This window comes from Salmo salar, chromosome ssa16, assembly GCF_905237065.1.
Source record: "Salmo salar chromosome ssa16, Ssal_v3.1, whole genome shotgun sequence".
In the NCBI taxonomy this organism is placed as follows: Eukaryota; Metazoa; Chordata; class Actinopteri; order Salmoniformes; family Salmonidae; genus Salmo; species Salmo salar.
In genome coordinates this window covers 85,758,953-85,779,332 of record NC_059457.1, presented here as the reverse complement: position 1 = coordinate 85,779,332, position 20,380 = coordinate 85,758,953, and the positions used below count along the sequence as shown (strand labels likewise).

At 46.0% G+C, this 20,380-nt stretch overlaps 2 protein-coding genes across 3 annotated transcripts; both read right to left on the bottom strand.

The window, feature by feature from the left end:
• Positions 1 to 2,638: 2,638 nt before the first annotated feature.
• LOC106594395 (integral membrane protein GPR155) lies at positions 2,639 to 9,021 on the bottom strand. Of its 2 annotated transcripts, XM_045698349.1 has the most exons (4): positions 8,753 to 9,021; positions 7,733 to 8,255; positions 6,305 to 6,483; positions 2,639 to 4,036 (listed from the first exon to the last, which is right to left on the bottom strand). In XM_045698349.1, exons 2-4 carry the CDS (start codon positions 8,148 to 8,150, stop codon positions 3,845 to 3,847), a joined length of 789 nt encoding a protein of 262 aa, XP_045554305.1. In that variant the 5' UTR covers positions 8,151 to 8,255; positions 8,753 to 9,021; the 3' UTR covers positions 2,639 to 3,844. The 2 variants fall into 2 exon arrangements, with proteins under 2 accessions (XP_045554305.1, XP_045554303.1); XM_045698347.1 differs by having other exon boundaries at positions 7,733 to 9,021.
• A 326-nt stretch (positions 9,022 to 9,347) lies between these two features.
• Positions 9,348 to 16,101, bottom strand: LOC106592365 (WAS/WASL-interacting protein family member 1; the record flags this gene model as incomplete). Its single annotated transcript, XM_045698346.1, is given in 8 exon segments — positions 9,348 to 11,007; positions 11,246 to 11,359; positions 11,559 to 11,768; positions 12,031 to 12,715; positions 12,718 to 12,812; positions 15,188 to 15,325; positions 15,509 to 15,638; positions 16,012 to 16,101. Coding segments are annotated over 8 exon segments (1,515 nt in total), but the record flags the coding sequence as incomplete, so codon positions are not given.
• Positions 16,102 to 20,380: the final 4,279 nt, after the last annotated feature.

Genomic DNA, 20,380 nt, shown 5'->3' with positions numbered 1-20,380 from the left:
GCTGCATTTAGCTGTGGTTTTGGTTTTTGTGACATATATGCTTGCTTTGAAAATGGCTGTGTGATTATTTTTGGCAGGGTACTCTCCTGACATAATCTAATGTTTTGCTTTCGCTGTAAAGCCTTTTTGAAATCGGACAATGTGGTTAGATTAACGAGAGTCTTGTCTTTAAAATGGTGTAAAATAGTCATATGTTTGAGAAATTGAAGTTATAGCATTTTTGAGGTATTTGTATTTCGCGCCACGCGATTCCACTGGCTGTAGACTAGGGTAGCCCAGGGAGGTTAAAAAGCCATTTTACATGGGAATCTGAATGACTATTTGAGACGGATGCACTTTGAACTGTCTGTGACTGTGACCATGAGCACCGATTCAGAAAATGTGTGAAGTTAAGGTAAATCATTTGTTTTTGTAAATGTACTATTGATTTTCACCAGTAGCCTAATCTATACACAGTAGAATGCAGCTAGATTTAGGTTTCCAACGCTTTAACAGAGAGGACATCATGAGTGGTGTTGTGAGGGAAGTTATTGTACACCCAACTGGTGGTGTTTTCATTCTGTGTTGTCTTACTTCCTGCTAGCTGTGGAACGTGTCACTCCCAATAATAGCAGTCCATCATGGGATACAGGGTAAAGGAACAGCACCTCATCTTGTGACATCACCTGGAATCATACAGGGTAACAGTACATCTGGTGCCTTAGTACTGTAGTGTAAACCAGGCCATACAGGGTAACAGTACATCTGGTGCCTCAGTACTGTAGTGTAAACCAGGCCATACAGGGAAACAGTACATCTGGTGCCTCAGTACTGTAGTGTAAACCAGGCCATACAGGGTAACAGTACATCTGGTGCCTCAGTACTGTAGTGTAAACCAGGCCATACAGGGTAACAGTACATCTGGTGCCTCAGTACTGTAGTGTAAACCAGGCCATACAGGGTAACAGTACATCTGGTGCCTCAGTACTGTAGTGTAAACCAGGCCATACAGGGTAACAGTACATCTGGTGCCCCAGTACTGTAGTGTAAACCACAGGCCATACAGGGTAACAGTACATCTGGTGCCTCAGTACTGTAGTGTAAACCAGGCCATACAGGGTAACAGTACATCTGGTGCCCCAGTACTGTAGTGTAAACCACAGGCCATACAGGGTAACAGTACATCTGGTGCCTCAGTACTGTAGTGTAAACCAGGCCATACAGGGTAACAGTACATCTGGTGCCTTAGTACTGTAGTGTAAACCAGGCCATACAGGGTAACAGTACATCTGGTGCCTCAGTACTGTAGTGTAAACCAGGCCATACAGGGTAACAGTACATCTGGTGCCTCAGTACTGTAGTGTAAACCAGGCCATACAGGGTAACAGTACATCTGGTGCCTCAGTACTGTAGTGTAAACCACAGGCCTTTCTCTGCTTCCATAAAGCTGTCTTTTACAGCTGAACACTAGTCTTGTTTCATCAAATCAACAATTAAAAGCTTTTGATTTGTTTGTTTGACATAGACATCATGGGTTTGTTATTCACATAGTTTATTTTGACCGTAGTTAGAGGTAATGATATAGCCATTATGCAACCCTGCTTGACATGTACAAGTCAGTCAGTCAGTCAGTCAGTCAGTCAGTCAGTCAGTCAGTCAGTCACGCAGCCAGCCACCCCAGTCAGTCAGTCAGTCAGTCACCCAGCCAGTCACCCAGCCAGTCACCCAGTCAGTCAGTCACCCAGCCAGCCACCCCAGTCAATCAGTCAGTCAGTCACCCAGTCAGTCAGTCACCCAGCCAGTCAGTCAGTCAGTCACCCAGCCAGTCAGTCAGTCAGTCACCCAGCCACCCAGTCAGTCAGCCACCCAGTCAGTCAGTCACCCAGCCAGTCAGTCACCCTGCCAGTCAGTCACCCAGTCAGGTCAGTCACCCAGTCAGCCAGTCAGTCAGCCAGTCAGTCAGTCACCCAGTCACCCCAGTCAGTCAGTCACCCAGCCAGTCAGTCACCCAGCCAGTCAGTCACCCAGCCAGTCAGTCAGTCAGTCACGCAGCCAGTCAGTCACGCAGCCAGTCAGTCAGTCACGCAGCCAGTCAGTCAGTCAGTCACGCAGTCAGTCAGTCACGCAGCCAGTCACCCAGTCATGCAGCCAGTCAGTCACCCAGTCATGCAGTCAGTCAGTCACCCAGTCAGTCACCCAGTCATGCAGTCAGTCAGTCACCCAGTCACAGTCAGTCACACCCAGTCAGTCACCCAGTCAGCCAGTCACCCAGTCATGCAGCCAGTCAGTCACCCAGCCATGCAGCCAGTCAGTCACCCAGCCAGTCAGTCAGCCAGTCATGCAGCCAGTCAGTCAGTCACCCAGTCACCCAGTAACACAAGCAGATGTGTGTTCTTCTCACATGCTTGTCATGCAGCAGCATTGAGGTAGACAGCCCATAGCATCAGTGATTTTCAATGAATATACCACATTCAACAAATAATAATACACACAGCCACTCATCCTACAAGGCTGAGGCAGTCAGGCTGAACCCACAGCACCTCAGTCACTTGACATCAATTATCTGGAGAAACAAAGTGTTTAAGGTAGACTCTGCAAAGGATCATCATCATACACAGCGGGGTCACTTCCTGCTTAAAGTCACACAACAACAACAGAATTCATATGTGAGGAGTCATTTAAACAAGAGCATCAGTGATAAGTGCAAAAACTCACTAACCCTGCTTGTTAATGCTCAAAGACATTTGTATCACATTAATAAAACCTCATCAGAGGACAACATACCAGAGTATGATGTGATGATATTAGGAACAATAAATAACAATATTCATGACTGATCACAACATTATTGGCATAACATGAGCATTAGAAACATTCTCCACATGTGTTCCACACAGAATGTGGACACGCCGCCTATTTAACCAGGCAGGACATGTGGACACGCTGTCTATATAACCAGGCAGGACATGTGGACACGCTGTCTATTTAACCAGGCAGGACATGTGGACACGCTGTCTATTTAACCAGGCAGGACATGTGGACACGCTGTCTATTTAACCAGGCAGGACATGTGGACACGCCGCCTATTTAACCAGGCAGGACATGTGGACACGCTGTCTATTTAACCAGGCAGGACATGTGGACACGCTGTCTATTTAACCAGGCAGGACATGTGGACACGCTGTCTATTTAACCAGGCAGGACATGTGGACACGCTGTCTATTTAACCAGGCAGGACATGTGGACACGCTGTCTATTTAACCAGGCAGGACATGTGGACACGCTGTCTATTTAACCAGGCAGGACATGTGGACACGCTGTCTATTTAACCAGGCAGGACATGTGGACACGCTGTCTATTTAACCAGGCAGGACATGTGGACACGCTGTCTATATAACCAGGCAGGACATGTGGACACGCTGTCTATTTAACCAGGCAGGACATGTGGACACGCTGTCTATTTAACCAGGCAGGACATGTGGACACGCTGTCTATATAACCAGGCAGGACATGTGGACACGCTGTCTATTTAACCAGGCAGGACATGTGGACACGCTGTCTATTTAACCAGGCAGGACATGTGGACATGCTGTCTATATAACCAGGCAGGACATGTGGACACGCTGTCTATTTAACCAGGCAGGACATGTGGACACGCTGTCTATTTAACCAGGCAGGACATGTGGACACGCTGTCTATTTAACCAGGCAGGACATGTGGACACGCTGTCTATATAACCAGGCAGGACATGTGGACACGCTGTCTATTTAACCAGGCAGGACATGTGGACACGCTGTCTATTTAACCAGGCAGGACATGTGGACACGCTGTCTATTTAACCAGGCAGGACATGTGGACACACTGTCTATTTAACCAGGCAGGACATGTGGACACGCTGTCCCACCATAGATAGTCCCAGGTAGAAGAGAGCTGCTCCTCCGAAGGAGTTGGCCAGGCCGTCCACAAACTCCTCCATCACAGCAGGGATCCTCTGGCCCAGGACAAAGTGGGACACGATCCCGACCACCACCATGAACACTATCGGGTTCTTCAGTACCTATAAAATAGGTTTGAAGAAAAGTGGGACACGATGACCACCACCGTATAGAAGAATACTTTACTGTCCACTTTCCTTACAGTCCACAAAAATGTGTCTTATTGCTGTTAACCCAACCCCCTAAGACACACCCTGACGCCATGTTTTAACCCAACCCCCTAAGACACACCCTGACTCCATGTTTTAACCCAACCCCCTAAGACACACCCTGACACCATGTTTTAACCCAACCCCCTAAGACACACCCTGGCTCCATGTTTTAACCCAACCCCCTAAGACACACCCTGACTCCATGTTTTAACCCAACCCCCTAAGACACACCCTGACTCCATGTTTTAACCCAACCCCCTAAGACACACCCTGACTCCATGTTTTAACCCAACCCCCTAAGACACACCCTGGCTCCATGTTTTAACCCAACCCCCTAAGACACACCCTGACTCCATGTTTTAACCCAACCCCCTAAGACACACCCTGACTCCATGTTTTAACCCAACCCCCTAAGACACACCCTGACTCCATGTTTTAACCCAACCCCCTAAGACACACCCTGACGCCATGTTTTAACCCAACCCCCTAAGACACACCCTGACTCCATGTTTTAACCCAACCCCTAAGACACACCCTGACGCCATGTTTTAACCCAACCCCCTAAGACACACCCTGACGCCATGTTTTAACCCAACCCCCTAAGACACACCCTGACTCCATGTTTTAACCCAACCCCCTAAGACACACCCTGACACCATGTTTTAACCCAACCCCCTAAGACACACCCTGACGCCATGTTTTAACCCAACCCCCTAAGACACACCCTGACTCCATGTTTTAACCCAACCCCCTAAGACACACCCTGACGCCATGTTTTAACCCAACCCCCTAAGACACACCCTGACTCCATGTTTTAACCCAACCCCCTAAGACACACCCTGACGCCATGTTTTAACCCAACCCCTAAGACACACCCTGACTCCATGTTTTAACCCAACCCCCTAAGACACACCCTGACTCCATGTTTTAACCCAACCCCCTAAGACACACCCTGACGCCATGTTTTAACCCAACCCCCTAAGACACACCCTGACGCCATGTTTTAACCCAACCCCTAAGACACACCCTGACACCATGTTTTAACCCAACCCCCTAAGACACACCCTGGCTCCATGTTTTAACCCAACCCCCTAAGACACACCCTGACACCATGTTTTAACCCAACCCCTAAGACACACCCTGGCTCCATGTTTTAACCCAACCCCCTAAGACACACCCTGACACCATGTTTTAACCCAACCCCTAAGACACACCCTGGCTCCATGTTTTAACCCAACCCCCTAAGACACACCCTGGCTCCATGTTTTAACCCAACCCCTAAGACACACCCTGGCTCCATGTTTTAACCCAACCCCCTAAGACACACCCTGACTCCATGTTTTAACCCAACCCCCTAAGACACACCCTGGCTCCATGTTTTAACCCAACCCCCTAAGACACACCCTGGCTCCATGTTTTAACCCAACCCCTAAGACACACCCTGGCTCCATGTTTTAACCCAACCCCCTAAGACACACCCTGACTCCATGTTTTAACCCAACCCCCTAAGACACACCCTGGCTCCATGTTTTAACCCAACCCCCTAAGACACACCCTGGCTCCATGTTTTAACCCAACCCCCTAAGACACACCCTGGCTCCATGTTTTAACCCAACCCCTAAGACACACCCTGGCTCCATGTTTTAACCCAACCCCCTAAGACACACCCTGGCTCCATGTTTTAACCCAACCCCTAAGACACACCCTGGCTCCATGTTTTAACCCAACCCCCTAAGACACACCCTGACTCCATGTTTTAACCCAACCCCCTAAGACACACCCTGGCTCCATGTTTTAACCCAACCCCTAAGACACACCCTGACTCCATGTTTTAACCCAACCCCCTAAGACACACCCTGACTCCATGTTTTAACCCAACCCCCTAAGACACACCCTGACTCCATGTTTTAACCCAACCCCCTAAGACACACCCTGGCTCCATGTTTTCTAGCCTTTATTATTCACTGTGATATTAAGATGTTTTTCCATTCTTATCACAGCTAGCTAACAGATACACAGATCCTTTCACTCTAATTTCTTTGTTACAAAATCCTACGTATTTACAACTTTTATTGAATGTAAAATATGTTCCTTGTCCAATAAAGAATAAAGCACCATTTAATGTAATTTGCAAAACACAAAAAGTATTGATCACAGAAGAAAGCAAGATGAAATGACCTGCAGCAGCAGCACTCTGATGATCTGCAACTTGCCCTGCTGTCTCTCTGGGTGGTCCTTCCACTTCTGGACCTCACAGAAGGCAAATCCTATGGGATTGAGGAGCATCAGGGAGACAGGAGCCACCAGGTAGATGTACTGCAGGTACTCTGGATGTGTGTTCCTGTACAGGGCGTCCACTGCAGGGAGCAGGGACGGGGGGGGACGGGAACAGGGGGGCAGATGTTATTGTATGGTTTCCAAACCATTCCTCAGGGACCCCCAGATGTTCCAACAAATACAGTGTATTCGGAAAGTATTCAGACCCCTTCACTTTTTCCACATTTTGTTACATTACAGCCTTAATCTACAATAGATTAAAATGAAATGTTTTCCTCATCCATCTACACACAATAGCCCATAATGACAAAGCGAAAAAAGGTTGAGAAATGTTTGCAAATTTATAAAACAGAAAAAACTGAAATAACTTATTTACATAAGTATTCAGACCCTTTGCTATGAGACTGTAAATTGAGCTCAGGTGCATCCTGTTTCCATTGATCATCCTTGAGTTGTTTCTACAACTTGGAAAGGCACACACCTGTCTATATAAAGGTCCCAGTTGACAGTGCATGTCAGAGCAAAAACCAAGCGTCATTTCTGGAGGAAACCTGGCACCATCCCTACGGTGAAGCATCATGCTGTGGGGATGTTTTCAGCAGCAGTGACTGGGAGATTAGTCAGGATTGAGGGAAAGATGAACGGAGCAAAGCACAGACAGATCCTTGATGAAAACCTGCTCCAGAGCACTCAGGACCTCAGACTGGGGCGAAGGTTCACCTTCCAACAGGACAACAACCCTAAGCACACAGCCAAGACTACACAGGTGTGGCTTAGTGACAAGTCTCTGAATGTCCTTGAGTGACCCAGCCAGAGCCCGGACTTGAACCCGATCGAACATCTCTGGAGAGACCTGAAAATAGCTGTGCTGCGATACTCCCCATCCAACCTGACAGAGCTTGAGAGGATCTGCAGAGAAGAATGGGAGAAACTCCCCAAATACAGGTGTGCCAAGCTTGTAGCATCATACCCAAGAAGACTGTAATCACTGCCAAAGGTGCTTCAATAAAAGAACTGAGTAAAGAGTGAATACTTATGGAAATGTGATATATATTTTTTTATATACATTTGCAAAAATGTCTAAACCCGTTTTTGCTTTGTCATTTTGGGGTATTGTGTGTAGATTGATGACGGAAAAAACTATGTAATCCATTTTAGAATAAGGCTGTAAAGTAACAATGTGGAAAAAGGGAAGGGGTCTGAATACTTTCAGAATGCACTGTGTGTGGAACGGCTGGGACTGTTTTGAGAAAGAGGTTGAACTTTCCAAAGGAAAATAAACTAGCCCTATTGTACTATGATCACATTCCAAAAGGCAACTCTCCTCACCAATGGGATACCCCAGGGCGAAGTCGTTGCTCTGCGTAGCGAAGATGGAGTAGAGTCCTGCCTTGCTGTACCTGCTCTCCGGACTGGCCACGGCTAGCGTCAGAACACACACCTGGACGAACACCGACACCTTGGCTATCAGGAAACTCCACAGGAACGACCAGATCACATTATTAAAGTCCAACACAACCATGTTCTTGAAGAGCAGCGCCAGAAGGGCGAATTTAGACACAAAGTTCCCTAATCCTTTAGCTTGACAGGAGGTGATGATGTCTGTCCTACCGGCGATGTATCCACACAGGATGATCCCAAAACACTCCAGGAGAGCCGGGAAGAGCTTGTCGATAGACATGGCTTGGCTGGAGGAGAGGGGGTTGTGGGATATGTTCTTGCCATGGATGGCTACGTAGGTATCCATAGTTGTATGAGGACTAAATTACTTCACAGATGGGAATATCTTTCGATATCGGAGTACAGAACAGTGACGCTGGGCTCCAGTTCTGGGTGATACATCCGCAATGCCCTTGTTGAAACAATAATAATCAGTGAGTAGTAGGGTAGGCCATATGGTTTTATGGTTGTCAGAAAACACATGTAATACCAAGGACCAATAGCGTTTCCTGACCAAATGACAGGAAAAACTCCTGGCCCTACCAATACCCTATACAGGAGAGGGAGAAAGCGGTGAATCTGTTGTCAAAAAGAACCAATATAAAGCTATTTACGAGGAGTGCAGTGCTGACGACATGCACACCACAGATAATAGTGCATTTTAGCCTACTCCCAACTGTGCATTGAAACTGCTTTCAAAAATAGTCATGGGGGATTTCAGCATGTGAGGATTGACAGAGTAACCTTTTATACGTGTAACTCGTGATGTCTTGAACGATGCCAATTATTGGATTTGGAGCTAGGTACTGTAGCTAGCTAAAGTTAGCATGCTATTCGGTGCTAGTAACAGTTACATCTAACGTTAGCTAACTCGCGTGCTAAAAATACAACAAGATAAAAGCGTCATACCTTGCACATCTGATGACGAGATATTGCATATTTAACACGCGCTTGTCGTTTTTTATCAAAATGTAGCTATATAACGTTAGTCTAATTCGTCCTATCTATTGCTGTTGACAGCTAGCTAACCGTAGTACAAATGCATGCTGTTCGGAATCCTTGGGATTTTGCCCAGTTGAAGTTGAAATGTAAAATGTTAAGGTTAGAGTAAAGGTTATGTCCCAAGGATCCCAGATAGCACTAACAATTCTCATTTGTGTCCTTTGGTGCAATTGTTGAACAACGCCCTAAATTATGAGTGACAAGCCAGGCATCCAATTGTCGCCAAAGTGTGTTGTTGTGAGGAGCTATACTCGGCTTTGATTGGGTGGGAAAGCGACCGCAAGTTGGTAAGGGTCTCTTAGAGGTCTGTATAATGCGAGTTAAGACCGGTCAATAAATCAATGAATTAGCTAAGACTAGACATCTTTAAAATAGATACAAACCTAGAATACTCCACTAGCTACATAACACCCTAAAAATTTGATTAGATTCTAAATAGTGTAGCTTGAGAGTGTTGGTGAAGCAACTCACTTCCTTTAATATTGTACGAGAAGACAAGAACTCTCAATTCCAACTTTATTTGCTTTATTTAGAAAATCCATTTGGAAATAGTTTGTTTTGTTTTACATTGAAAAGCATCAGGAAGAAAATACACTCAAAAAGGCAGAAACAAAAGCCGTTGAATGCTTCTAAAAAATATATATAAGTTCCCTTGAAGCCAAAGTACATAAAGCACTCTGCAGTACCATTGTAAATGTCATAGGGAACTAATCTCCCGTGGGCAGTTTCTGCGTGTAGCTGACCAAACCACACTATATTTTACTTCTGGGTTAACAGAGATAACTAGGGAACAAGAGACAGAATCAATTCTGAAAGAAGACTGAAAGAAAAATGTCCCCATGAGGAACGTCATTCATTATGTCTGTCACCTGAGGAGGAACTAACACACAACTTTAATGGTCCTCTTTTTGAAACGTTCCATTTCTGCTGGATGTTTCTGGCTGTTTGGTCCTAGGTAGTCTCGAATGCAAGTTGTATCTGAGACACTGCCTCTGTGGGATGAGACTACGTCCTAGTGCAGCCGATTGTCTTTGGTCAAACACACATACTCATGCCATTCCCCCCATTCTCTATTCAGAAATGCATATTATCGTCTTTACAGAACAGAGAAAACACTGAGGCCAAACATAGCACTTTCTCACACATCAGCATACAGCCAGCATATTTTGATCCATATTCATATCCTCCTTGCATACATTAAACACTTGCAAATTCTATGAGAAAGCTCATTCAGATCATAACTTCAGGATCATGTATAACATTTTAATACATTTTAATGATTTTCTTTCATAGGTCAAATATTGGATTGTCACTCTGCAAGTGGTTCTGAGACAAGCTTGATGTTAATATCAAGTAGCGGAGACATCCCAGAGCAGTAGTACAGAAGCAGAAAATAATACTGTAACTGTATAGTAAAAAAATGTTCAAATACATAACTTAGAAAATAAAAACAGAGTCCTTCCCAACAACTCAAATCATACAAAATTAAACTGTCATGAGTGACGGTTTTCTTTCTTTCAAGGCAAAAAGAAAACATTCAATTTTCACCTAAAGTTCAATCAATGTATACTGTAACACACAAGCGTCCATTTTGTCTCTACCGTGTCAAAAAGTTCACGACATGCTATGAACTGCACATGAATTGTATGTAAAAGTACCCTTTGATGGTTAGAATAATGTAACTGATATGCTATAGTTGGGTTGCCCTTTGGTGAAGACAGGCACAGCATCCAACACGACGGTTTCCCTTAAATCTCAGAAAGATCCTTCATAACAATCCGGAATTGAAAAAAAAGACAGTGAAAAATGATAACAAAAGTATACAGTTTCAACACTACATAGTGGAGTAATACCAAATGCATAGCCTATAAAACAAGCCTCTGTTGAGACTTTGGTTGGTTTGGGGTGCTGTTCGTTAAATGAGAATATTTTGTCAACTCCAGGCAGAAACACATGGTTGTGTGAGTCCCACTGCAAATATGGTCCATCCATGAGGTGCTATAAGCCTCATAGACAGAGGCAGTGGGAGTGACATACTTACATCCATGTACTCGGAGGGAGGGAGGGAGGGAGGGAGGGAGGGAGGGAGGCATCCCAAAAACGACCCCTTCACCTGGGGATAGGGGGTAGTGGGGGTGCACCCCTGGACTTTTTATCCGAACCTGGACAGGAAAGAAGAGGAAAATAAGTTGGACATGTCAAGCAGGCTGTTAAGGACAGGAAGATACTCTGAAGGCAGGCTGGAAACTTTAAGGAGGAAACAGATTTGGGACAAATCAATACATATATGAAACACTTGATTTAGCTGGGAGTTTGCTATTTTCGAAGCACAGCGCAAGAATTTCGAAGTATTTGACGTGCATTTGACCCAGGTCTGGGAGGAAAGCCCTTGGTTCCTACCTCTGCCGTCAGTCTTGGACAACTTGCTGGGGTATGTCTTCTGACAGGACACGTAAGGCTCTGGGACAGGGAGGTCTGAGACAGGGTGGAACTGGAACCGGGCCTCCCACTCATCTGACACAGAGAAAAACACAACGCTCAGCTGGGTCAGTTAAAGACCTATATGGGTTCAAACACGGGTCTTCTCTGCACCACAAATCTTTTAGCCCACTGAGCTGAAGCCAAGTCATTAGCAATGGGAGCTAATGGCACATTAGGGAGTAAGGTCTCAAGCAGGTTTACTCATCATATGAATTCCTTCCGTTACACTCACCAACGTGTTGGTGATGGGAGTTCTGGAAGCCGTTGCCCATGGGGGGAGGTGGGGGAGGAGGGCCTCCTATTCCCGGTCGGTCTGGGGGGAGCGGGGGCCGGTGTCCCCCACGGGAGGGCTCTGCTCCCGGGCGGTTAGGAGGTGAGGGGACTGGAGATGACCTTATACTGCCTCCACGTGGACCTGAGGAGGGAGGGGGAGGGAGCGGGCCTGGGAGAGAAGAGGTTACACCACAGAGTTCAATACAACACTAGTTCTATATAATAGCATCATGTATATCATCGCTATAGGTCACATCATAGCTACAAACTACCTTCCATCCAGTCTCAAAACACATACACGGTGTACTGATGTCTGACCAAACTGACCACAGAAAGGTTAGCTATGTTTGTAGTTGCTAAGCTAACCCAAAAAGAGACAGTGGTCATCATTATATGACCTGAGGGGAGACTGAAGGAAGCAGCATCCTTACCCGTCCGTCCTGAGGGGTTTTTACCCAGAGGGGGCGGCCTCTCACTGGGAGGGGGTGGCAGTGGCCCTGAACGGCCAGGTGGGGGCGCCGGCGAGTTGAGTGAAAGGTTCCTCTGTGGTAGTCTGGGGGTGTGTTCGTCTCCTCCCGCAGGCGTTGGGGGCAGCAGTGGAGGGCCCGGTCTGCCAGGAGGGAGAGGGGGAGCTCCACCACCGCCGATGGAGGGCCGAGAGGAAGACGCGCTGGGGGGCTTGGAGTTGAAAGATGGTGGCGGTGGGGGTCCATCTCTGGATATGGAGGACCGGTGGCCCCCCAGGGGTGGGGGCCAGGGGTCCTCCGAGGGTCTGCCAGGGTGGGGGGCTGGGGGTAGAGGGGGACGTCCACTACTGGGAACCGGAGGGGCCCCAAAGGAGGGTTTTGGCCCAGACGAGGCCACTATAGGGCCAGGGGGAGGAGGCAGGCCTTGGTGTCTGCCTGCAATGTTGGGTAGTGGAGGGGCCGGCGCTGAGCTGGGGATCCGGGCTCCTCCTGGAACAGGCGGGGTCCCTCGGCTCTGGATGCTCTGGTTGGGCCGTGGGGTGTTGGGGACGGGGGGAGGGGGTCCGCCAGGGGTCTCTGGTCGTGGGGGGGCCTGCCCGTCCCCTGGGGAGGTCGGGGGGCGCTGCTCCGGGGAAAGGCTGGGGCCCCTGAGAACCGTGGAGGGCCAGAGGAGGGGCCCCCACCACCAAACGGTCTGGGGCCTGAGGAACGGCCTCCTGGAGGTACCATGGGGGGCCTAGGGCCTCCTGTGGAAGCATAAGGGTTTCAAACATCACACACTTTGTCCATCATCATTTTGTCCTACATGGAGCTATGGTTATAAACAACCAACCAACTAGTGTCCTCTATGCATTACAGAAATACACGTAGCCCGTGTCACATAGTGGCTGGTGTGGATGTGAGAATTGGGGTTTAAGTTAGCGAGCCGGAACTCTCGGTTAGCGAGCCAGTGTTTCTGCCATGGACGACACCCATGGGCTATGCTTGTGACAAGTTGTCAAACGTTTGGTCAGCAACTTTTGTTTATTTTTCTGTAAATGTTTTACCGCTTACTCAAGTAAACGACAGCTATGTAAAACAATGATTTGTATTGCAGTAAGGTCTTCAATGCTGTTGGGGGAAAAGTGTCTTGGAAGCCGCTTTTAGAAGGGAACTATTTGGTTAGAGAGCAGAGGCAAGTCGTATGAATTTACATGCGTTCTTTCGCATGCTAATATCACCAGTGTATTACCATCTTTCAAAGAGTGTTTAATCACCAGTGTTATCTTACAAAGAGTGTTTAATCACCAGTTTAATCACCAGTTACATGCTGACCAGACTGGACACGTCGCGTGCGCCGCAAAATAAATTTAGAAATCCATGTTATTCAATTATTGCACCCACACAGCTCGCGTGCGCCAACGAGCGTCTGCGTTGCCAAGGGCTAAAATTGAACTCCTTTCTATTTCTGACGCAGATTGCGCTGAAAGTCCTGCCTCTCCCATCTCCTCATTGGTTTATAGAAGCAGGTACCCACGTGCCATCTCCTCATTGGTTATACCCACGTGGGTGATTGAAAGACGAACTGTTTTGCCGGTAGTCGTGGTAATTGGGGTATAAGGCTCTGATCAGGCCCTACACCCAAACAAGGGCACTGCGTTCATCCACCTCTGGCCTGCCCGCCTCCCTACCTCTGCGGAAGCACAGTTCCCGCTCAGCCCAGTCAAAACTGTTCGCTGCTCTGGCACCCCAATGGTGGAACAAGCTCCCTCACGACGCCAGGACAGCGGAGTCAATCACCACCTTCCGGAGATACCTGAAACCCCACCTCTTTAAGGAATACCTGGGATAGGATAAAGTAATCCTTCCAACCCTCCCCCCCCCTACCCTCCCCCCCAAAAAATGATATAGATGTACTATTGTAAAGTGGTTGTTCCACTGGATATCATAAGTTGAATGTACCAATTTGTAAGTCACTCTGGATGTAAATGTAACATGTAATACTATGAAAGTTTAGATGCCAATCACCATATAAGTTCAAAGATGAAAAAGCCTGGAAGGAGGAGAGATGACTAGAAACGATTCGGTTGGCCGTTTTATGTGTGGATTAATTGGCGGAGTAGAGGAGCTTGTGCATTTCAGGTAAAATAACTCAATGTTTATATTCCAGCACAAATTAGCTAGCAACAGCAAGCTAGCTGAATAGGACAAATTAGCTAGCAAGTGCAAGCTAACTAGCTAAATTGCCATACATGTTTAATGCTTTTCGACCTGTCCCCAAATGAATGCCATTGGTTCAGAGTTTGTTTTCATATTTTAACCTGCGTGTCGTGATCGCGTTTGGTGTAGGGGGACAAAATAAATGTATGCGCGATAGCACACGATAGCGCATGATGGCGCACGCGCACAGCCGGTTTAATCACCAGTGTGTTATCATCTTACACAGAGTGTTTAGTCACCAGTGTGTTATCATCTTACACAGAGTGTTTAGTCACCAGTGTGTTATCATCTTACAAAGAGAGTTTAGTCACCAGTGTTATCTTACAAAGAGTGTGAATATACTTTATGTAAAGTGTTTTACATGCAAGTCTTAGCATTATTTCTTGCCCTGCTGCTATCCATAATGTATGTCTTCTATACCAGGGGTTCCCAAACTCTTTCACTCGGGGCCCCCCTTCCAGCACTGGGGAACTTCACTCCCTAAGGTCTGCAATACTAAGATGATGAGAGCAACTGATGATGCACTACCCAATTTTGAAATTGTGCCTTGCGCATTCCACGATTACAACTTTAAGAGTACGTTTAAAGTTGGACTGAGTTACTTTTTTGGAGGGGGAGGACCCCTGCCGACCCTCTCCGAGCCAGTGTGTCTCTGGGGTCATGAATTTTATTATCGTTTTGTTATGTAATAAACCTTGGCACTTTGGTTAACTCTGACAGACCTGTAATTGACTTGTCCCGAGGACCTCCCCTCGTGTATAAAAAGGTGGCGCAGTACAGTTTACATATAGCAACACATTACACTTGTTCAAGATAGTTATCATGGCTTATCTCAAACACGGCTACAAACCATATTAATACAACCTCAAGAGGCTGCTGCAGTACATTATAGCTTCTTATTATACACATGATGGATTATTACCGTTGCTGTTCCCTCCTGAGGACCGAAGCTTGGGCATGCCTCCTGCAAAGAGACCTCCTAGTACTGGACCTCCTCCTCCTCCACCACCTCCACCACCACCACCTCCACCGCCACCTCCACCGCCGCCACCTTTGGGTTCTGTGAAGAAAGGTATTCAATCTCTTTTCCTCCAGCACAAGACCATAAGTTTTGAAATCATTATCTGCAGAAGGCCTTTGTAGGTTTCAAGTAGCTTCCATATTTCCTAATTGTTAAACTGAGGATGAGTACATTCTGAGTAAAGCCTTTAGAATACACACCATCAGAGAAATGTTTACTCACTGTCAATGATGGGTTGACTCCTGTCATTGGTGACAGCCTTCTTCAGACGAGCACCTTTGCCAATATCAGACAGTAAGGCGTTTCTTCCTTGCGCTTCATTCTTGCTGAGTGATGGCTTCTGTGTATTTGCCTGCGAATGTTGACAACATAAACACAAACAAAGAAGCCAGTTAAGTAATATAGGAAATGATATAGTATTACCTAGGACTACAACATGCACAATCACATTGCCATGCTGGAAACGCTTCCTTCCACTACCACAAGGTGTCCCTATTGAACAAGGTCAAAACTGTACTGACCTAAGAAATTTCCCTTCAATCACTCATGACAGAAGGTTCAATCACTCATGACAGAAGGTGATGAGAAGTTATGGCAGAAGGTGATGCTGTCTTCAGCTAAGATTACATCTAAATTGAATGTTAATATTTAGTCAGAATGTTCCATTGTCATGTTAACTCATATTAGTAGTTTCAATATAACTAGGACGTCTTTGGCGTGCTTACCACAGCGAAGGTTGGGGGTGGGGGAGGGGCAGGGGGGTGGTGGGGGAGGAGGCATCTTCTCTCTCTCTCTTCAGCTATTCTTCTACAGCTTCACCCCTGATGGAGAGAATACACAACATCCATTAAATCAAATACTTCCTAAATATCCACTCAAACAGTAGGCTTACAGATGCTATACACATAACCAGGCTGGACCGCAACAAACCTTCAGAGACATGGGAAAACACACACACACACACCTCTCCAACTGGGCACAGACGTCTTTTTTCAAATCCAAACAGTTTTCCACTTTGATTCAATGTCATCACAATACTTTTTTCTTTTTTTTTAAATGATGTGGAAACCATGTTGATTCAACCAGTTTTTACCCAGCGGGCTTTCACCACAGTCCTTAGAGCAAGCCGTGTGACTGCAGACACATAATATTGTCCTTGCACAGAAATAACAGGATGTATTGAAATAACTTGCAAAATACATGACCTATAAAACCACAAGGGAAACAATCACATTGATCAAGAAACACTTCCTGGTACAGCAGACAGATGACAACCATCATCCAATCTAGGGATGTCCCCGACTAAACAAAATCTTGGTCGACTGAGAGTTGTCTGTACTTTTGATTTGTCAAAAATTTAAAAACGTCTATTTTCCCATATATACAGTTGAAGTCGGAAGTTTACATACACTTAGGTTGAAGTCATTAAAACTTGTTCTTCAACCACTCCCCAAATTTCTTGTTAACAAACTATAGTTTTGGCAAGTCGGTTAGGACATCTACTTTGTGCATGGCACAAGTAATTTTTTCAACAATTGTTTAGAGACAGATTATTTCACTTAATCACAATTCCAGTGGGTCAGAATTTTACATACACTAAGTTGACTGTGCCTTTAAACAGCTTGGAAAATTCCAGAAAATGATGTCATGGCTTTAGAAGCTTCTGAAAGGCTAATTGACATTATTTGAGTCAATTGGAAGTGTACCTGTGGATGTATTTCAAGGCCTACCTTCAAACTCAGTGCCTTTGCTTCACATCATGGGAAAATCAAAAGAAATCAGCGAAGACCTCAGAAAAGAATTGTAGACCTCCACAAGTCTGGTTCATCCTTGAGAGCAATTTCCAAACGCCTGAAGGTACCACGTTCATCTGTACAAACAATAGTACGCAAGTATAAACACCATGGGACCACGCAGCCGTCATACCGCTCTAGGAAGGAGACGCGTTGTCTCCTAGAGACGAACGTACTTTGGTGTGAAAAGTGCAAATCAATCCCAGAACAGGACATTGTGAAGATGCTGGAGAAAACAGGTACAAAAGTATCTATTTCCACAGTAAAACGAGTCCTATATTGTCATAACCTGAAAGGCCGCTCAGCAAGGAAGAAGCCACTGCTCCAAAACCACCATAAAAAAGCAAGACTACGGTTTGCAACTGCACATGGGGTGAAAGATCGTACATTTTGGAGAAATGTCCTCTGGTCTGATGAAACAAAAATAGAACCGTTTGGCCATAATGATCATCGTTATGTTTGGAGGAAAAAGGGGGAAGCTTGCAAGCCGAAGAACACCATCACAACCATGAAGCACGGTGGTGGCAGCATCATGTTGTGGGGGTGCTTTGCTGCAGGTGGGACTGGTGCACTTCACAAAATAGATGGCATCATGAGGAAAGAAAATTATGTAAATATACTGCTCAAAAAAATAAAGGGAACACTTAAACAACACAATGTAACTCCAAGTCAATCACACTTCTGTGAAATCAAACTGTCCACTTAGGAAGCAACACTGATTGACAATACATTTCACATGCTGTTGTGCAAATGGAATAGACAACAGGTGGAAATTATAGGCAGTTAGCAAGACACCCCCAATAAAGGAGTGGTTCTGCAGGTGGTGACCACAGACCACTTCTCAGTTCCAATGCTTCCTGGCTGATGTTTTGGTCACTTTTGAATGCTGGCGGTGGTACCACTCTAGTGGTAGCATGAGACGGAGTCTTCAACCCACACAAGTGGCTCAGGTAGTGCAGCTCATCCAGGATGGCACATCAATGCGAGCTGTGGCAAGAAGGTTTGCTGTGTCTGTCAGCGTAGTGTCCAGAGCATGGAGGCGCTACCAGGAGACAGGCCAGTACATCAGGAGACGTGGAGGAGACCGTAGGAGGGAAACAACCCAGCAGAAGGACCGCTACCTCCGCCTTTGTGCAAGGAGGAGCACTGCCAGAGCCCTGCAAAATGACCTCCAGCAGGCCACAAATGTGCATGTGTCTGCTCAAACGGTCAGAAACAGACTCCATGAGGGTGGTATGAGGGCCCGACGTCCACAGGTGGGGGTTGTGCTTACAGCCCAACACTGTGCAGGACGTTTGGCATTTGCCAGAGAACACCAAGATTGGCAAATTCGCCACTGGCGCCCTGTGCTCTTCACAGATGAAAGCAGGTTCACACTGAGCACGTGACAGACGTGACAGAGTCTGGAGACGCCGTGGAGAACGTTCTGCTGCCTGCAACATCCTCCAGCATGACCGGTTTGGCGGTGGGTCAGTCATGGTGTGGGGTGGCATTTCTTTGGGGGGCCGCACAGCCCTCCATGTGCTCGCCAGAGGTAGCCTGACTGCCATTAGCTACCGAGATGAGATCCTCAGACCCCTTGTGAGACCATATGCTGGTGCGGTTGGCCCTGGGTTCCTCCTAATGCAAGACAATGCTAGACCTCATGTGGCTGGAGTGTGTCAGCAGTTCCTGCAAGAGGAAGGCATTGATGCTATGGACTGGCCCGCCCGTTCCCCAGACCTGAATCCAATTGAGCACATCTGGGACATCATGTCTCGCTCCATCCACCAACGTCACATTGCACCACAGACTGTCCAGGAGTTGGCGGATGCTTTAGTCCAGGTCTGGGAGGAGATCCCTCAGGAGACCATCCGCCACCTCATGAGGAGCATGCCCAGGCATTGTAGGGAGGTCATACAGGCACGTGGAGGCCACACACACACTACTGAGCCTCATTTTGACTTGTTTTAAGGACATTACATCAAAGTTGGATCAGCCTGTAGTGTGGTTTTCCACTTTAATTTTGAGTGTGACTCCAAATCCAGACTTCCATGGGTTGATAAATTGGATTTCCATTGATTATTTTTGTGTGATTTTGTTGTCAGCACATTCAACTATGTAAACAACAAAGTATTTAATAAGATTATTTCATTCATTCAGATCTAGGATGTGTTATTTTAGTGTTCCCTTTATTTTTTTGAGCAGTGTATATTGAAGCAACATCTCAAGACATCAGTCAGGAAGTTAAAGCTTGGTCGCAAATGGGTCTTCCAAATGGACAATGACACAAAGCATACTTCCAAAGTTGTGGAAAAATGGCTTAAGGACAACAAAGTCAAGGTATTGGAGTGGCCATCACAAAGCTCTGACCTCAATCCCATAGAAAATGTGTAGGCAGAACTGAAAAAGCGTGTGCGAGCAAGGAGGCCTACAAACCTGACTCAGTTACACCAGTTCTGTCAGGAGGAATGGGCCAAAATTCACCCAACTTATTGTGGGAAGCTTGTGGAAGGCTACCCGAAACGTTTGACCCAAGTTAAACAATTTAAAGGCAATGCTACCAAATACTAATTGAGTGTATGTAAACTTCTGACCCACTGGGAATGTGATGAAAGAAATGAAAGCTGAAATAAATCACTCTACTATTATTCTGACATTTCACATTCTTAAAATAAAGTGATGATCCTAACTGACCTAAGACAGGGAATTGTTACTAGTTTTAAATGTCAGGAATTGTGAAAAATTGAGTTTAAGTGTATTTGGCTAAGGTGTATGTAAACTTCCGACTTCAACTGTAGATGCACCCTATGTTTGAATAAAATCAACTATATGTAGGCCAAAGAGCTTGTCTGATGCTTTAAGCACTGTGATTAAAAATGAAGTCACACAAATTACTCAAGAGGGAGTTAGAGATCAATATAGCCTAACCAGAAGAAGAAACAAAACTGTTCCTGATCCTCCTCTTCCTGCTGCTGCTGCTGCTGGCCTTCTCAGATTCTGCCGTTAATCTCCTGTAGTTACCGGTTAGAGGCTACACCAGCGGCTGGTAACCTTTTCCATTTGGAGTGCCAAGTTATCGTACCATTTCTACTGATCCGTTCTGATTTTCATATGCACATTTTTCGTGGAACAGTTTCATTTAATTTATAATAAAGTCTTCATATCTCAAAATAAATGCAGTGGTTAATCAAAATGATATCTAAATTGAAAATGATACCATTTTAAATGTAACTTCTATTGCCATTGGTAATATGTAAAAACAGCCTACATAAAGCCAACAACTACACTGCAGCCTGCAGGTAGAACATATCCTGATGAA